Source organism: Cavia porcellus, unplaced genomic scaffold (assembly GCF_034190915.1).
Source record: "Cavia porcellus strain 051 isolate PalLab524CR breed Dunkin Hartley unplaced genomic scaffold, mCavPor4.1 scaffold_13, whole genome shotgun sequence".
Lineage (NCBI taxonomy): Eukaryota > Metazoa > Chordata > Mammalia > Rodentia > Caviidae > Cavia > Cavia porcellus.
Genome location: NW_026947496.1, coordinates 29,947,640 through 29,965,736, shown reverse-complemented (window position 1 = coordinate 29,965,736; position 18,097 = coordinate 29,947,640). Strand labels below are relative to the sequence as shown.

General features: G+C 42.6%; 1 protein-coding gene across 2 annotated transcripts; it reads right to left on the bottom strand.

Annotated features, from left to right (window-relative positions):
• Positions 1–4,458: 4,458 nt before the first annotated feature.
• On the bottom strand, positions 4,459–17,354 carry LOC100734431 (butyrophilin subfamily 2 member A2-like). 2 transcript variants are annotated; one of them, XM_063260007.1, is made up of 8 exons: positions 17,163–17,354; positions 16,622–16,745; positions 15,508–15,855; positions 12,956–13,237; positions 11,260–11,427; positions 10,909–10,929; positions 10,788–10,814; positions 4,459–9,255 (listed from the first exon to the last, which is right to left on the bottom strand). In XM_063260007.1, exons 2-8 carry the CDS (start codon positions 16,707–16,709, stop codon positions 8,633–8,635), a joined length of 1,557 nt encoding a protein of 518 aa, XP_063116077.1. In that variant the 5' UTR covers positions 16,710–16,745; positions 17,163–17,354; the 3' UTR covers positions 4,459–8,632. The 2 variants fall into 2 exon arrangements, with proteins under 2 accessions (XP_063116077.1, XP_063116078.1); XM_063260008.1 differs by lacking the exon at positions 16,622–16,745.
• Between the last annotated feature and the right edge of the window lie 743 nt (positions 17,355–18,097).

Here is an 18,097-nt window from a genome sequence, read left to right as displayed (position 1 = left end):
GAGACCTACCTGCATCCAGTGTGGGCAGCTGCAGAAGCATAAGGGTGAGCAGATACCCAAGGACGGAGTTTGGGAAAACAGCCATCCGCATCTTTTCCAGAGCAGGATACTGACACGTATCCTCTAGGAGCTTCAGTCTAGACATGAATGGTCAGGAGACATGTAAGGTCAATGCTCAGGAGTCCCTTTTTTTTTCTACAGGTCTCCAGTAGTTCTTTCAACTGGGAGGGCTCTAGTGATCTGCATCTAAAGCCCATCTTTAATGCCTCCTTTTCAGCGAGGATTTTTAGTCAGCATCTGTCTACTCTTTTCCATAAGTTTGTATGAAACAAGAAATTGGACCAGAAAACCATAAAAGAAACACATGAAAATGGAAGCATTTTATATATATGTTGCATATAAATGAGTACACTTTGGGATGACACTAAAAAGTCTCCAAGTACAATAATTTGTCATATACTTTCAGCAGTTTATCAGTCAGGAAATTTGGCTTAGGAAATGGCTGGAAAAATAGACCTCCATTTTCAATCCAGTGCAGACAAGCACTAGATCCTACTTTATACACTCTACAAAGTCATCCCTTATTCTTTTCCCACTTCGGTGTTAAATGCCTTTCAGTGTGCAACAGAAATATTTTTTTCTCATTTTTCTGTATATTTTTCAATCTTATTTCATTAATTTGAACAGTCACAAAACAAAAAATGTCCCCGAAAAGGGCAGCAGTGTTGCAGGAAAGATGTGAAGGTTAGTAACCTGTAGGTCTTTGCATAAACGTGTATGTTCTTGGGGAATTCATACACTAAAAAGACAGTTGCTCTCCAGTTATAATTCATCCAAGCCTATATATAATCCTAGCTTATATATAATCCTTAGGAGGCTGAGATAAGAGGATCACCCGAATTTGAGGACCGCTTTGGTTGCACAGTGAATTCAAGGTTAACCTGCACTATGTAGACCCAGTCTCAAAACAAACAAACAAAATAGCATTTGCTGTCAAGAGATTCTTAGGGTGTGAGTGGAAGAGGCAGTGACAAAACAAATGAACCAGAAAAAGATAAAAAGATGGGCAGTCACTAGGTCAGAAGTGGAACTTCTGGCAGGGACAAGATTTATCACACTGGGCCACGTAAAGTTGCCTGGGTGAGGGGCTCCACACAATATGGGGAACTAAAGCACCTGGAAAATACAGAGTTTAAAAAACAACATACATACAAATCTTTAAGGCATCATTTCCTCATTACTGGGGACTGAACCCAGGGCTTTCACACTAAACTACGCCCCCAGTTTCCCTTGGCTTCTATTTTTTTGATGGAGTCTGACGAAGCTGCACAGACTGGGCTTGACTTAAAAAGAGATCCTCCTGCTTGAACCTCCCAGAGTACGGGGACTACAGACCTGTGGCCCCACCCCCAGTCTAAGGCACATCTACTTTTGAAATCTGTTTGAATATAACTGAAAGGTGACCAGAAGACATTCTCAGTCTTTGTTTTTTTGCTTTTTTCAGATCGCAGTCCCCTAAGCACACGCAGCCTGCAAAGCTTCACCAGTCATGCAGCCCTCATCCCTCCAGATCCCACCAGGATGTGCCTTTTCCCTTGCATCTCAGCCAGTCACCCTAAGCCCGCCGCTCAGCTCCCAGCCCTGTCTTTCAGATCCACAGCCCTGCTTTGTGCCTATGCCCTTCACGTACGCTTTGGGACGCCATCTGTCCACGACGCACAGAACGGAAGCAAGCGACATTTCCTCATCGGTGAAATATGTTAATATGTTACCCTTAGCAGCTTAAGCAAAGAAGCACTGGGAACCCGGGAGCCCGCCGAAAGTTAAGTCTGAAACTGCATGTTCCTTCCGTCCCGGGTTCTGCGGATGCCTGTGATTGGCTGGAACTCGGCCACTGTGATTCGCTGAGCTCTGCCCAAACTAATGTTGCACGCAGCTCCTTATGTGAGCAATCAACTACGGAGGCTTCCTCAGGCCAAATTTACTTAGGAGCACGTGTCATATGCTTACTTTGAGAAACTGAGAGAATTTTCTTTGGATAAATTAATTTTCTGATTGCCTCAAAAATGATGATGTTTCTTATCAGTTGCTAGGCAATAAAATCCTGGGGAAACTTCAGTGAAAACTGAACCCGCATTGAATTATACACACTGAAGAAAAATTCCAGCCCTGCCTCCCAGTGTGCGTTTGTTTACAAATTTGAATTATTAATATATGTAGATAATCAGTATTCCTAGAAACTCAACTGTTTCATATTTTATAATAGAAACATCCATTGAACTGGGTAGAAAAAAGTTTTTAATGGGTCAAGAAGACTTATGTGTATCATTTTAATTAAAATTATACGGTAGCAATTTGCTAGCATCTGCTTTTAAGTAAATAGGCGTAGGAAGAGGTTATCCCTTTTTGCTATGCAGCCAATGAAAATATTAAAGGAGTACAGACAGACCAATTTCAGTATCCACAAAATTCAAGTCTCAGATTTGTGACTAACTTATGTAATTTTCAGGGTTCCAAAGGCAGTGTTTCTATTGGCTTTTTGGTATGTTATATATTTTTCATAAAATTATTTTGGGTGTTATGAGCTCATTCATTTAGCAGCCCTGCTTTTTACTACATGGTACTTTATTTTTCTGGTATTGGGGATTGAATGCAGACCCTTGGCAATGAGCTATATTTCTTGAAAGGGTTTTGGCCCAGACAGGACACTGTAGCCAGGAAAGCCTCAACCGGAAGCAGGAAGCCCCAATCTCCCCAGTCCCTAGGAAGTTACCTGTGACACCATCTTCCCGCCCCTGGAAATTTACATATGGCGCCAAACCTAGGACCAATGGGCTACCAGTACAGCCCTAATGCCCACCTTAGGCTTTACCCCAAACAGAGGCTACTTACATGCCCCCAGGCCAGGTGTCCGGGAGAGATCCTCTGACGCCAGCGGTGGGGGTGCTGGTCATCTCTCTCCGTGTTCTCAGAATAAAGGCTGCTTTTTATTTTATACTTTTCATCTTTTGGAAATATTTTTCATCTTATCTGGAAATAATCCTAGCATTTCTAACCCTTTTTTATTTTGAGTCAAGGTCTCACTAAATCTCTAAATTGTCCAGGCTGGGCTTGAATTTACAATCCTTTTGTCTCAGTCTCCTAGAGTGCTGAGATTACCGATGTGCACTATCACACCCTGCTATATTACTGTTTATTTATTTATTTGAGACAGAGCCTCCCTATGTAGTTCAGGTTGTCCTTGCACTCAGAGTGATCTTCCCACTTCAGTGTCCCAAGTGCTGAGGTTAAAGACATGTGCCACGTGTGCTGTGTACTTGTTTTTTTCTCACTCCATTAGTAGAGTATGCTTTGTGTAATTTTTCATTTGTTTGTTTGTAACAAGGTCTAGCTGTGTAGTACAGAATGGCCTTGAACACACTTGTGTAGTCAGTCCAGGCTGACCTTAAACTCATGGTGATCCTCCTGCCTCAGCCTCCCAAGTACTGGGATTAGGTATAGTTGGCTCTGATTTTAAACTTTGGGTAGACTGAATGGTGTCTTTGTAAGGGGTCCTAGGGACAAACATTGGGTCTTAGGAGTTACAACATTTTGGGTTACAAACGAAAAATAAGCCTGCCCTTTAAGTCATATGGGGTCATAAAATAGATTCCTATTATAATTAAACCTTCTAAGACTTATCTGTAACCAAGGCTAATGGAATTTGATTGTATTACAAGAGTTTGAATGTAAATTCTTGGTAGAGATGGCTGGTTGTCTTTGATAGTCTGCTAATCTGGGGATTGGCTATCTGTAACATGACATCCACCCAATTTGGTATGGACCCAGAGAAACAACTTATCTCTCCAAGAATAACTTTGATATTCTCATTCCAGAAATAAATGTCTAGGTTCCTTTGCTCCCCTTTTGCACATGTACAGAGCTCTTTCCAAGCCCAAGACTTTGTAACCATTACCAGCGCTTCACCTCCAGCCTCGGCAGATGCTCTTTCACATCAGCTGTTAATATGTCATTTTGCTCACCTCCCAAACTCCTCCCCCAGCCAGACCTAATAAAGTAGCTTTACTTCTTTGTTCTTGCTGAGAGTTCCTGCACTGCTTTGCAGCTCTCCTGTGCCTGCATTAAAGGCTTTTCTACTCTTTCACTCCTTCACTTATTCTCTCTGATCTGCCTCAAATTGAGTGCCAAATGATAATCAGTCTTCAGTAAATCTACTGAACCATATCCAGGTCTGTGCAAATCCAATTAGGGGAGTTACACAGTTAACACACACCCATGATCTAGTTAGTCACTGCCCAAAGCCCCACCTATAAACTTTATGAGGCTTTGATTAGGGGACATGTAGATATAAGCCACATCATCTACTTCATTCTCTGTTTTAAATTGCAACTTCTAACATTCCTCATTATTTTGTATCTATCTCCTGAGCACTTACCACCATTCAACACACACACATCATACATTTAACATTTTTATTCTGTCTCCTACCACAGGGTAGGTCTTTCTGAATGGGAACTTTCTGTTTTGTTAACTCTTCTGTGCCCTTAGCTTCTTTTTTTTTAAAATTTTATTTAAGGAGAAAAAAGAAAAAAAAAACAGAAGAAGGGTACAAGTTATACAGAATTTCAGAAAAAATAAACAGTAGGAAATCACTAGTTAATTACATATTGTCATCTTAGAAATAGTTGTTGAAGTTACAAAATTAAAGCATATAGAGGGGACTTTCAAACAGTGAGACTGCAAACAGTTGTGTTCAATGATCCAACAAAACTCAGTAATATGGTTATCTATCTTATACACTTAAATATATATGCAGTTATATCTTTTGGAGAACTTTCTTTTCCTTTCTTTTGTACAATGACAATTACACATTTTGGGTTTTATTGCTCCCACAGTTCTTATTACTTTTTTTTGTTTTTGAAGAAAGTAAAACCAAATGTGACATACCAGGACAGAGTCAGTCAAATCAAAAGGATGGACATAATACATAATGTAAAAACAAAATACAAGGTGATCAACAATGGTTACCATAATGCCTCTTGTTATCTTAAAAAAGAATTGCCTATATCATCAGTTATAATAAAATTGAACAAAACAGTAAAGAATAAGACCAATAAAACCAAAACATTGGAGACATTAGAGGACTTCAAAAGATAATAGTTAACCAGAATGGGCGTCACAATGAATCTTATTGTCTTCATAGTTGTTGCCTATACTTTCAAACTTGGTACTATCAAGCATAACAGAATAGAGGAAAATCAGTCAAAACAAGATGGTGAGAGCAATACAGAGTTTCAAATCAAGTTAATAGGAAATCAAAGTGGGTTACTATAATATATCCTGTTATTTTTATTTATTTTTCCCTTAATTAAAAGGATAAAAATGAAAAAGTAGATAATAAAAAGGAGATTGAGATAAAAAAGAGTGTGCCCTTAGCTTCTGCAACACTGACAATTACATCATGCTCAAGTGTCATGCTGAATGAGTGGGTGAACTGAATAGGTGAGTAGGGGGGGTTCCAAGATGTGGGCAATGTGATTTCACTTGTGTCACACAGTGAAATCAAAAGAAACCAATGAGGAGTGGGTGCAGCAGGTGGGGCCGGAAGTACAGGACCTCTTCCTTCTATTTTTTCTCTGTGTTGCCATCTGAGATGTGGGAAAAGGATATGCTGATAAGGCTGAACTGTACTCTACCTGGGGTGCTGAGAGTACATGGCCTGCTTTTGCGAAGTCTTCTGCCTGTCCCATTTTTCATCTTTGTTTTGAGCACATGAACCTCTTCAGGTTCCATCAGTGGTCATTTCATCTTGCTTTGTGCTTGCTGATCCCACTGTTCAGTTACCCCCCCCCCCTCACCCACAAGATGGTTCTGTTTTAAGCCTCAGCAAAGCTGTCACTTTCTCCAGGAGGCCCTCTCTAGACTGCCCTGGAAGTAGTCCCATGCCACAGTTCTCCATAACACTGTTCCATTTACTTCACTCATGGCATCAGGCACAACTTGGTTTATGTTCTTCCTCTTTTGTTTAATCCTAATTACAAGTTAACTCCAATGAGATAAGGAATCTACTTGGTGGTTACACTGGTGCTTTTGCACACTGGGCACATTACATGTGTGGAACTTGATGGGAAAGTTAAGATGGGAGTAGAAGACAGCATGACACGTTTTGCTATCTGAATGATTAAACAGTGTCTAGCATTGTGTTCATGTCTAGTTTCAACGCTTGGAAGGCATCTTAAAGATGAGGTCTGATTTACTGAGCAAGAATACTACTTTCCTTGAACAAAAAGTATCATTTTAACTTGCTAGACCTCAGTATATTACTGTTAAATGGAGATAAATATATTTTCTTTGAGAACCCAGTGACACAGCATACTGTATAGAAACTATTCTGTAAACTATAATAAGTCATATAAACTCTCTTAAAACTTTATTTTAGGGGGCCAGGGATTTAGCTCAGTGGTACAGTACCTGCCTGGCAAATGTGAGGTCCTGAGTTTGTTACCCGATTACCACTCCTCCCCCCACAAATCCCTTTATTTTAGGTCTAAGGAACAGCTCAGTGTTAGAACATTTGGCTAGCATGCACTGTGCTCTGGGTTTGAACACTGGCACCATTAAAAAACAAATTATAGAGCACTGAAGGTCTATAAATTGCTTAATATAACCGATGATTAGTAATATTTGAGTCCTTACAGTCTAATGCTTTTAGCAAAAATTTCCAAATAAATTATAACAGCAGTACCATACACTGCAATGAACTGACAGTCTGTATCCTACCAAATTCATGTGTTGTAATTAATCTCCCATGTGGATATAATGGGAGGTAACATCTCTGAGAGGTGATCAAGTCATGAGGATGGATCCCACTTGAATGGGAGGTACCTTTACAAAAGGAATCTTAAGAGAGCTCCTTTACCCTTTCCATGTGAGGACCCAGCAAAGACTATGGACCAGAAAGTAAGCACCAGGCACCTAGTCTAATGGTACCTTGACCTTGGACTTTCCAGCTTCCACAACTGTGAGATACAAATGTCTGTTATTTAAAAGTCACTATGATATATTTGTTGTAGTAGCTTCATGGGACTAAATCATGCTCATATACAACTCAGTCTTCCATCTTAATGAATCAGCTGTTTCAATATGTTTTTGGTACTTTCTGTTGTGTGTCCATTTGCAGCTTCAGTAATAAAGATCTAGACTTAAAAACACTTTTTTCAACTCAGTTTTATCGTCAGATTATTGAATTAGCATAAATTGAAATCACTGTCATTTAAGCCAGCATTTTAGATACATTATGTAATTTCAGGATCATCTACCATGGTTCTTAAAATATGGATTGAGGACTTATGGGAGCCTCTGATAGTTTCAAGGGTCTGAAATTTTAATACTTTTCATAATAGTATAGTATCTGTTGTTCTTATTTTCATTCTTTCACTCCTGTATACTATAGATTCCTAGGTCCTTTTTTTTGAGACATGGTCTGCCTATGTAGCACAGGCTGGCCTTTGAACTCACTAGGAAGCCTAGGCTAACCTTGAACTCACAGCAATCCTCTTACCTCAGTCTCCCAAGTGCTAGTATTACAGGCATGTGTCACCAAACCTGGCTTCGTAGATCTTTTTTGTTCTTCGATATTGCAACAGATTAAATGCAAAGGCAACTATGGGAATCTAGCCAGGTATTAGAGGTGTGAAAATGTGAAAACTCCACATTTTCTAATGAAATGATTATTGCTTTCAAAACAAGTTACTTTTCCTGAAACATGCTGTTTATATAAACTTATAGTTTGGCTCATTCCTGTTTTGATACAAATGCATTTAAAATTTTCTCAAATGCCATAAATAGTAACGGATGTTAACCCCAAAAAAGAAAAGCTATTTCAGGTCCTCAATAAAGCCATCTTGAGACTAAGAAGATTGACAGTGCTGCAGTCTGACTAAATCTGAGCCCTGGGGTAGACTGGGTTTCATACTTACCTGCTCAGCCGAGACCTAAACTCAAGCCACTCTCAGTGGTGGAGAGATACTTCCTGTTTGTTGCAAGGATGCCCAAGCCAGGCCGAATCCAAATGCATTATTCTTCATTCTTTTACATCCTAGGTCTGGGCCCATAGTTGTGTGATATGGAAATCTTGGGGGTTGGGTATAAATGGGTGATCAACTCCAGAGACCCCATAGCAGCTGCCATAGTGGGGCTTAACTGCAACCTCTGGCGTTCCCATTCTCTGGTACACTTCTTCTATGTGTCATTGTCATCACTGGCTTCCACATTGAAGGTTCTGCAGTTCTCCTTCCTCTCATATTCCTGCTGCTTCCCACTGCCCTTGCCCACGTTCACAGTCTAGTAGTTGGTTCAGCCTTATCACTCAGGTATTGAATCATCAGTACTTCTACTTCTGTCCATTGCTCTCTCCACATCCTTCCCAGTTGAGAGCTGTGTGACATCAGCAGTTCCCTAAGAAGACATGGCCTGCCCCACCCTTCCAAGTGCCATAGCCACTAAAGCCTTAAGAGATAAGAGAATTGGGTCTAGACCTGAGCTGGGTGTGAGGCTGCTGTGGCCAGAGGGAAAAGGGCCCATTCATATCAGATGGTGCAGTGCCATGGTAGTGGAGAAGGCCATGGCTTCGCTACATGGCCCTGAGACCAGAGAACTGGTCCTGCAGGCAGTGGCAGATCCTGGGCCTGTGTAGGATCAGGCCACCCTCAGGTACCACGACTCCCTGAGCCCCTGTGAACACTGGGCAGATGAAGAGGGGGCTGTCATCAGAACCCAGTCTGAAAAACGGTCTCAGAGGCCCAGAGAAGGTCGAGAGGGGACATGTGTAGATATGTGACCTGTCTCTCATGTTGTAGAAGGAAACATCTCCAGCTTCGTAGTCCAAGAAAACAGCCACACGGCAAAGGTGCTCTTTCACGGGAAGAATTTTCTCGGGGGAGGACAGGGCCCGATACTGGTTCCCAAACATTTCCAGGGTCCAGAAGCCATTCTCGGGAAGCAGCAGGGCCTCCCCCTTCCTCTCAACACTGTCTCTACAAACCCCAATGGCCCACACCATCACATTCTCCACCTCCACCTCCCAGTAGTGTCTCCCTGAGGAGAAGCTCTCCCGGCCGAGGACACAGGGCCGGCAGTCAAATCTCTCTGGATTGTCAGGTAGGCTCTGTCGGGACGGGCCCCGGCGCACACTTCTCCCATCCTCTGACAGGAAGAGCTCTGGATGAGCTGTGTCTGGGTCCAGAACCACATCAGCTGCAGAAAAAGTCTCAGGTTTAGTGTACTGACTGGTATGATACCTGGCCCCCAGAAAGCACAAGGGAATTCACCATGTGGTGGTTTTTCCATGAAGACTCTTTGATCCCATGCAGTTCATAGACTGGGCATTGTTGAGGCTGCACTTCTGTCTTTCTGTGGTAATTGAAAATCATGGCTCTCAGGAACCAAGAAAGTTTAGCGAATGAACCAATGCTAAAGGTTCCGACTTTCTCAGCATTCTCGCCCTCCTTATCTATACATGGTATAGTACATGATCTTTAGGTTTTTGGCTGGTTAGAAACGATCCAACTACCTTATACCAGCAAAGAGGCTTTTGCTTCCTGCAAGCATGAATCGGTTAAGGAATTAAAGTGAATTACATGATGTTCTGGATAGCACCGGGTCTGTTCACTGGATTCTGGTAGCCAGGTGACAACTCAGTTAAATGACTGGCAAAGAGTAAATAAAGAAGACAGATGTCTCCAAAAGCCAATCTGCTATCTATGAGGTATGTATCACAAATGTAGGGGGAAATATTTCCATCCAGTTTTACTTTTTTTTTTTTTTTTTTGGTACTGGGAATCAAACTTAGGACCTTGTGCTTGCCAGGCAGGTGCTTTTGCCACTGAGCTATATCCCTGGCACCCAGTTTTACTTCAATAACATGGGCCAAAGCTTGCAGGGATGTCTTGTCTGTGAATAGGAAATGCTTCAGGCCCCTCTATCTCATCTGCACTTAATATAGCTTGCTCATTTTGTTTGTTTTGTGTGTGCGCGCGTGCATTGTTTGTCTGAAACAGGATCTTGCTTTGTATATTCAGTCTAGCCTTGAACTCATTATGTAGCCTAGGCTGGCCTTGAATTTGTGGTGGTCCTCCTGCCTCAGTCTACCACTTCTCTTACACTGTTAAAACAATTTCCTCCTTTCTCCCAGGGTGATATGTCTAATTGTGACAGCTTGGCATGGTGTCCCAGGTTACTTGTAACAATATTGAAATTTTTCTAAAGAAAAGTCCATGTGGCATGGTACCTGGTGAAATGTATTTTTTGCTGCTTTAGGCAGATGATGACAAATTATAAAATGCAAAGTGGTCCTTAGAAACAGGCAGTTCAGTCGGGCATGGTGCCTCATGCCTGTAATCCTAGCACTCGGGAGGCTGAGGCAGGAGGATCATTGCAAGTTTGAGACCAGCCTAGGCTACAAAGTGAGCTCCAGGCCATCCTGAACTGCATAGTGAGACTCTGTTTCAAAAAGAAAAAAAAAAAAAAAAAAAAAAAAGAAACAAAAAAAAAGAAAATGGGGCCGGGGATTTAGCAGCTGCACAAATGCTTGCCTGGCCAGTGTGAGGTCATGAGTTTGATTCCTGGTAAAAAAAATTAAACAAAAAATAAAAAGCTCTGCAGATTCCATGTGGAGAATGACTCAGTCCCCTGCTGCCCCCACCCCAGCTCTGGCCTCCTGTTCATCTCCTCTAGATGGGCTAGTAGAGAGAAAGCTCAGGATCTGAAGGAATGTAGGAGACACTCACCAGCATGTACGAGGGTTCTCCTCCATCCTGCAAGTGACAGGGAGGTAAATGCCATGAGACAAGGGCTACTCAAGGGGAACACGAATTGTACATGGAATAGTGCAGGAAAGGCTAAACTTACGCAATTCTTCTTGAAGTTGCTCTGAAAAAGAAACAAAGTAAAGCCCTTAGCAGAAGGAAGAGAATTGGATTCATATTTATCATAAAAGGGTTGGACTTTTGTCTAACATCATTATCTTTACCCTTCATACAGATGCTTGGGGTATGAGCTGAGGAAGGACAGCTCAGCGGGGTTATCTGCGAGGTTGTGAGCTCCAATCTCTCTGCTGTTTCCTCTGGGAAGTTCCTGCCTTCTCCATGCTGCCTCCTGCCAGAATGGAGCTCTCTCCACTACTGCAAACTGTACTCCTACTCTTCTACCTCTTATTTTCTCTTCTTTCCCTTTTTCCACGCAATTGCCCTCGTTTCTTACGTGCAATTTCTCTTTCTTTATATTCACTATCATTTTCTGCTGACACACACTTTTTCCCCCTGTGGAGTTTTTTGATGAGACCGATGATCCCAGACACGAGAAGCATCAGAATAACTAGGCTGACGGCCAGAGCCACTGTCCATGGAGACAGGCTTGGTGTGAAGGACTCTGAAAAGGAGACCAGAAAATTCCCTTTTAGTGATAAACAGGATGCCAGGGTTTGAAGCACCATCAGGTCCCCCTGTGTGATTTCTCCCCCAGAAGCTCCACACTGGACAGAGAGAGATGGGCTCAGACTAGAAGACCCCAGGAGACAGATGTATATACACACTAGAGTCACTGTGGGAACTGTCAGTGACCCTCACCTGTCATACCGAATCACTACAACCACCACCCTGGTGTGAGCCACCGTGCCTCTTGGTCTAGAATATCCCATTTCCTTTCTCATGCTGTTCTAGCCCTGCAGTCAGTGCTCCATGGGACGGCCTTGCTGCTTGTGAATGTTTCACTAAACCTGCTCAAACACTTGCCACCTTATTCACACTAAAAGCCAAGGTCCGTGTCTGGCACATAGTGCCACTCTGACACGGCCTCACTGCTCTGAAGCCTCTCCTCTTGCTCCCTTCACTCACTCCATTCCACCCATACAGCACTCCCTCTGGAGGTTCTTGCAATTCCTTGACACACTCTCCCCTCACCCTTTGAGCACAGGGCTTTGGTGACCTGGGTCACTCAATCTCCCAAGTATCTAATGCCTCATTCCCAACCTTACAGCAAACTCTCCCTCGGCCAACCTGCCATTAATTGAAACATCACAAGGAAGTGAGTTGTTTCAATCCCCTTTTCCCTTGTTTAGTTTTTACTACACTATTTATCATAGTCTGATATAACATACAGTTTAATTATTTAATCACTTGCTTTAATTACTCATTGCACACATTGCTCTCCATCTGTCTAGAATGTGACTGCTGTGAGAGCGTGGATCTCCATATGTTGTGGCCAATGATTAACCCTCAGTTTCTAGAGTAGTATTTTTTATTTTTAAATTGGTACCACGCATTGAACTCACAACTGCCTGCTTGCAAGGCAGGTGCTTATGCCGCTGAGCTAAATCCACAGCTCTCTAGAGTAGTATTTTGAACACAAGTAATGCTTGTTGCATATTTGGTGAGTGAATTTACGAGTATAAGTAGATCGTTGAGAAATTCCCCTAGCAAGAAGAGAGGCTTTCAGGAGACAGCATGAACAGGAGTAGAGACTCAGAATTATTCTTAATGTTGTTTGAGGCAGTATCATGATTTTTTTTTTGAGTTTGTGAGATAGGATCTCATTATGTGGTTCAGACTGGCCTTGGTCTTAATTTGTAGCCCAGGCTGATCTCAAACTTGAATGATCTTCCTGCCTCAGCCTTCCAATGGAGATTATAGGAGTATCCCACCACATCTGGCTAGTATCAGATCTTATTAAGGAGAAGAGGGTCAGATTTCCCTCAGAGAAAAGGCTTACTCATGTATTTTGAGAGTACTTCATTTTCTCCTTGTGACAAGGGAACAGGCCTCAGCTCAACTGTGTCCAGTTCTTTAGGGCCCAGGCTTTTTCTACCCAATTTCCATCCTCTGCCACTTTGTCAGGCTCCCCTCTGTTTGCTGAGGGTCCTGCCTTCACACACAGAGTCCCCAGAGGGCACAAAACAAACCTGGTATGAAAATCACAGTTTCCACCTCCTGGCCAAGCAGAGTGTTACTGATGGAACAGGTCATGTTTCTCACTGAGGAATCTCTGATAATCACAACCATGGTGACTGTGAAGAGGCCATCTCTGTCCACAGTGTAGGCTTCCTCCAAGGAGGGAGTGACCTCACCATAGGGGTCTCTCCACACGGCATGGGGCTCTGGATACCACCCTGCAGATGTGCACTCCAGCCAGAGGCCCCCATCCTCGTAGCCTTTCATTTCAATGAAGGGCTTGGAGCCCAGGCCTGGGGAGGGAGAACAAGGGCTCAGATGATAAATAAGGCAGTGCTACCTCAGTCATCATGTTTTATACAATTGGCTCTTTTTTTTTTTTTTTTGTCTTTTTCATTTTTATCAGTACTGGGGATAGAACTCACGACCGCCTGCTTGCAAGGCAGGTGCTTATGCTGCTAAGCTAAATCCCCAGCCCCCATACAATTAGCTCTTAATGGTGCAACCACTTAGGGATTTCTCAGGGACCTTGATTTCCTGAGGTTTAAGTACAGAAATATGCTAAGCTGCCACTGTCATTAGAAGCTTTTTGATCCCAAGAGTCTCTGCTTCTCTTCTGGATTGGGGCTTTCTGTCACAGTTTCCTGCTCTTGGCTAAGTGAAATAAAGGAAACAACACAGAGCTATTCATTATAGGGGTGCTGTTAGGAGTGAAGGGAAAGAAATCATGCAGACCCCACCATTAGCCCATTTGAAAGATGTTTATCCATGAGGTGCTTAGTCCATTAAGCGATTTTTGTATCATTCCTCCTACATAATACAATAGTCCCCTGTTGGAAAGATCTGAATATGCCTGAGATACTCAAAATACCAATCTCATCTTCTCAATCTATGTCATCAGAAAAGTTCTATGAATTCAGACACCTCTTAACTATATCATATCATTAAAAGAATCTTCGATTAAAATGAATACTATAAGGAGCCTGGGGCATGAATATCATCAGTTCATGGACAGTCTGGGTATCTTGGTGAGACCCTGTCTTAAAAAGGGGAGGCAGAGATGTAACTCAGTGCTAGAGGACTTGCTTAGTGTGTACAAGGCTATGGCTTCAAAATCCAGGATTGAGAAGAAAAAAAAAAGGTTAACATGGTAAATTTAATATTATACATTTCTTATTGCAATAAAATAAACAATAACAACCCCAAAAGAGAATTCTGGGTGTGTAAAGAAATGCAGGTGCGTGGTCCTGGGTGATTTTTATCTGCGAGCCTCATGTCCAGCAATCATCTAGACCTTTAGGGAGTTGGTTCCTTTGTGAAGTATACCCAACAAATTGTATTAAATGCAGAAAAGGAAAACACTCATTTAAATACCGTGCTTCCTGCTCCATTTAATATTTTCCAAGGTGAGAGGAATTAGCTGTACATTCGAACACTTATGCAGGAAACTTGAAGTAAAGAAGACATAAAACTACTTGGCAAATTGGAAAAAAAAGTGCCATAGAACATTCTGTGGGGTTCAATAAGCATGAGACAGCAGCCAATGAACCTACCAAAGAAAAAATAAAGTGGAAAAAATAAGTAAAATCCCTCAGAAATCTGATTTAGAGCAGGGCAGGCCCAGCAAAGATGATCACAGGGAAAGAAGAGAGTTCCTAGTACCCAGAAACCATCATCACAGGGGCAGAATGCAAGGATCAGTAAACCTTCCCTCCATAATAGTCTGGGTTCATGAGCAGCAAGACTCCTTCATGAGTGAGGAAGATGAGGTCTCCTACCAGTCAGTGACTGAAGGCCCAGGGGAAAGTCACACTCTCCCCAAACCTCATTCCCCACTGCTCTCATGGCTTGAATGTCCCCAGAAGTTCAGTTTTTTACAGTCTTCAAACGTTTCTTTTAAAGCACAATACTCCTATACTTATCCCGGGGAGTGAAGTTCTTTCTTAAAGATATTATTACTACATTCCTAGAAATCCCACTTTCATTGCCACTTCTATTCTGAAGCTTGCCAAACTGCTCCTAGCAGAACTCTCATTTAGTTTCTCTGTTGAAACACTGAGCTTAATACACAAGTTTTCTCTACTTGTCATGGCTTAATGAAATGATCTAGTTATCTGTCATTGTCATTGTCATGACAATCAGTATTTGCAGAAAAGGAAAACAATGTCAGATTAATATTTATTGATAAATGAGACATCTGTATATTTTAGTCCTCTGGGCAGTCCTTTATTCCTCTAGGTATTCCAGTGAAGCTACTGATGTGGCTTCTCTCACTCTCAAAAGTGCCTGGTTTCACTAATAAAGCAGATCCAGAAATTATCTTCAGAATTACTGTTCCTCCTGCTGAAAGCCATAGCTAAGTTCTGTGTGCCTCTCAAGAAGCAATGCCTTAGTTTAGCAGAGCAAACCCCTTATAGAGCCCCTGGGCAAGAGGAAGCTACCTTCCTTGTATAGAAGGATTGCAACAAAAGTTGGCTGGTTTACAATTGCGTAAGGTTAGGATATAAACTTTCCCCAAAAGTCACACTGGGAAGAGGCAGTGGAGCAAAACGAAGTGACTTACCTGCCACTCTGACATGCATGATGGCCTTGTCGTAGGATCTGCCCTCCTGGAAGTAACAGCAGTACTTGCCATTTTCACGTGCTGTGACATTGTGGATAACCAGTGCCACCCTGCCCTGGCTGATGTCTTTGCTCACAAAGGTGATTCTTCCTTGGTACTCCTCCATCTGCTCCTCTGTCCTCTCTCTCCTGCCCTTATACACAAGTACTGCAGGGGAGAACTGAGATCGAAACCACCGCACCTCCATGTCTTCAGCATTTTTCTCAGGTGACAGATGACAGGTTAATGTGACGTTTTCTCCCAGCATGGCCAAGATTGGACTAGCTGGCCCCATGACAGTGAACTGAGCTATTCAACAAAAGGAGAATCAAACAGGGACTTCAAACATGAGACATCTAAAATGGCAGTGAGTGGGCACTCCAGGGACAGACAAATTCTTCCCAAGCAGCAGACACTTCCTGGACTGAGGATGTGGGGACCAGGAACCTAGCTGTAGGCAACATTCTGGAAACCTTTCCTGTGGAGGATGCTAATGCTCTATGGACAGAAGCTCAGCACACTCTGTGCTCTCACAGCTTCTCCTTCATTCCTTGATCTAGCATGGTGCCTGCGTGGAAGATAGACTTAAACTGTCTCATCCAGTATCCACCAGCTAGTTTCAAATAAAATGAATTGTAAATATAAAATACAGGGTTTTGAAGATTTAGATGTTAAATATTTCATTTGCACTATTTTGCATTAAGTAAGCATTTAAAGTGAAACAAAATATATTACTAAACTTTCTTATGTCTAGTTTTTGCTTTTTTTGGTACCCAGGATTGAATTCATGACCTCATGCTCACCAGACAGGTGCTTAAGCCACTGAGCTAAATCCCCAGCCCTTCATCTAGTTTCTAAAAAACATTTTTAAATGTTGAAAATTTGCAAGGGTATGTGCAGCTTTCCATGCAGCCCTTGTGCATTTCTATTGCACAGAGCTGGTATAAACTCAGCAAGTACATTCAGAATGAATCAGCTGCCACAGAGGCTAGGGTCTGTGGGTCTTCCTCTTTGCAGAATGCAAGCTGATGTTACTTTCCTAGGTGGGAACCAAACAAATGGCTCACAGCCCTACCTGCAACCAGCACAAGCAGGCTGAGGAGTGGGAGGAGCAGGGAGATGGCCTGGTTCAAGTGTAAAGATGTGGGGACCTCCATAAACATCCAGCATTGAGTCACTAGGGTGGGCAGGAACCAAGCCTGTAGGGGAGAGTTGTACAAGTCAGCCACAAAGACTGCATCTCTGTTTGCATCGAAGTCAAGATTTCTCATGACACTGTCAAAATCATGAGTGTGTCAACTCTATCTTGGGCAGACTCCTTCAGCCTAAGGCTCAGGTACCCGCTCTGATCAAAAGGTGAGATAAAGCCACAGGCCACCACCAGGTTGGCAAGTCTTTGCCCACCTCACTTAACCCTCTCTCCAGAGTCTGGTTTCTCAGCTGTCACTCGATAGTGTGCACACCTGCCCTCCTACCTAGATCCAGGTTGCTCTACTCAGGTGAAACCAGGTATGAGGTGCTTCCTTTGTCTAAAAGCCCGATTTTTCTTTCACACCCAGTACCCGCCTGGCCCTGCGGTATTTCCCCTCCTTTTATAACCTTCTGCAGTTTCTTACCTCTCAGTTTCTTCTCTGACCATCACATGAAGACTTCATGACTGTTGCTGTTTTCTCTCACCCACCCACGGACAGAGCGCCAGAAACTACTTCAAAAGAGGTGTGAGAATGTCCCTTCACCTCTAATCAGTTGCAGTGTACAGAGATTCAAATCCTGGGCCTCAGACCCGGTTCACGGCTCCTCCATTAAGTCCCAAGATTCCCCAAGAGTGGTTCTCAGCCTAGGACTGGCTGGCTGCAGATCAGCAGCCAATGATGTCCACAGTCTGCCCATCATCACCAGTTACTGGGTAGATTACACAGAAACAATTCAAAGGGGGAAAATAGCACAGTATCTACAAGTCTGTAAGTTGTTTCTTGGCTTTTAATTTTCATCTTGTTCAGAAGCAAGATACTCTGCTGTTGAGGTGAGGAGGTATCTGGGATTGAAAACGAGTATAAGAAGAGAAGATTTATAGTATTTGTAAGTAGGAAAAAAACAGATGACAGAAACAAGCTGCCCTGGAGAGAGGTCAATGGGTCTGAAAAAAGATGGATTTCCCTGAGCCCTTGTCCCCCTTTGTATCCAGATTGAGATTTAGGGGCCCTTCCTCCAGGTGGTACTTGGAACTTTTCACAAACTGATTGGTTTCCTAGGCTGTCTTGAGATGGGTCCCAGAGGTACTTTCATTTTGGTGGTCCTTGTTTGATCTCTTCCTGCTCTTTTGTCCTGTATTTTATTCTAATTTTATCTTGATGCAAGATCTTTTATGTTGTACTGACTGGACCTAAACTACTTACTGATCCTCCTCCCTAAACATTATGAGTTGCTGGAAATACTTGTAGTTGTCATCTCATCTAGCATGTTTTCTCAAATTACTACTATGTCAATAAGATTTAAGTTCGTAACCATGCAATATAATGAAAGAACACTATGCAACTTCTTTCTACATTTT

What these genes read in the sequence shown, in the direction of transcription:
- LOC100734431 (XM_063260007.1), bottom strand. Translation starts at nt 16,709, where the DNA reads ATGTTTATGGAGGTCCCCACATCTTTACACTTGAACCAGGCCATCTCC. An exon ending in CCTGCTTGTGCTGGTTGCAG is followed by an intron (nt 15,856 to 16,621) that starts GTAGGGCTGTGA and finishes TTTGTTGAATAG; the next exon opens with CTCAGTTCACTGTCATGGGG. An exon ending in CATGCATGTCAGAGTGGCAG is followed by an intron (nt 13,238 to 15,507) that starts GTAAGTCACTTC and finishes CTCCCTCCCCAG; the next exon opens with GCCTGGGCTCCAAGCCCTTC.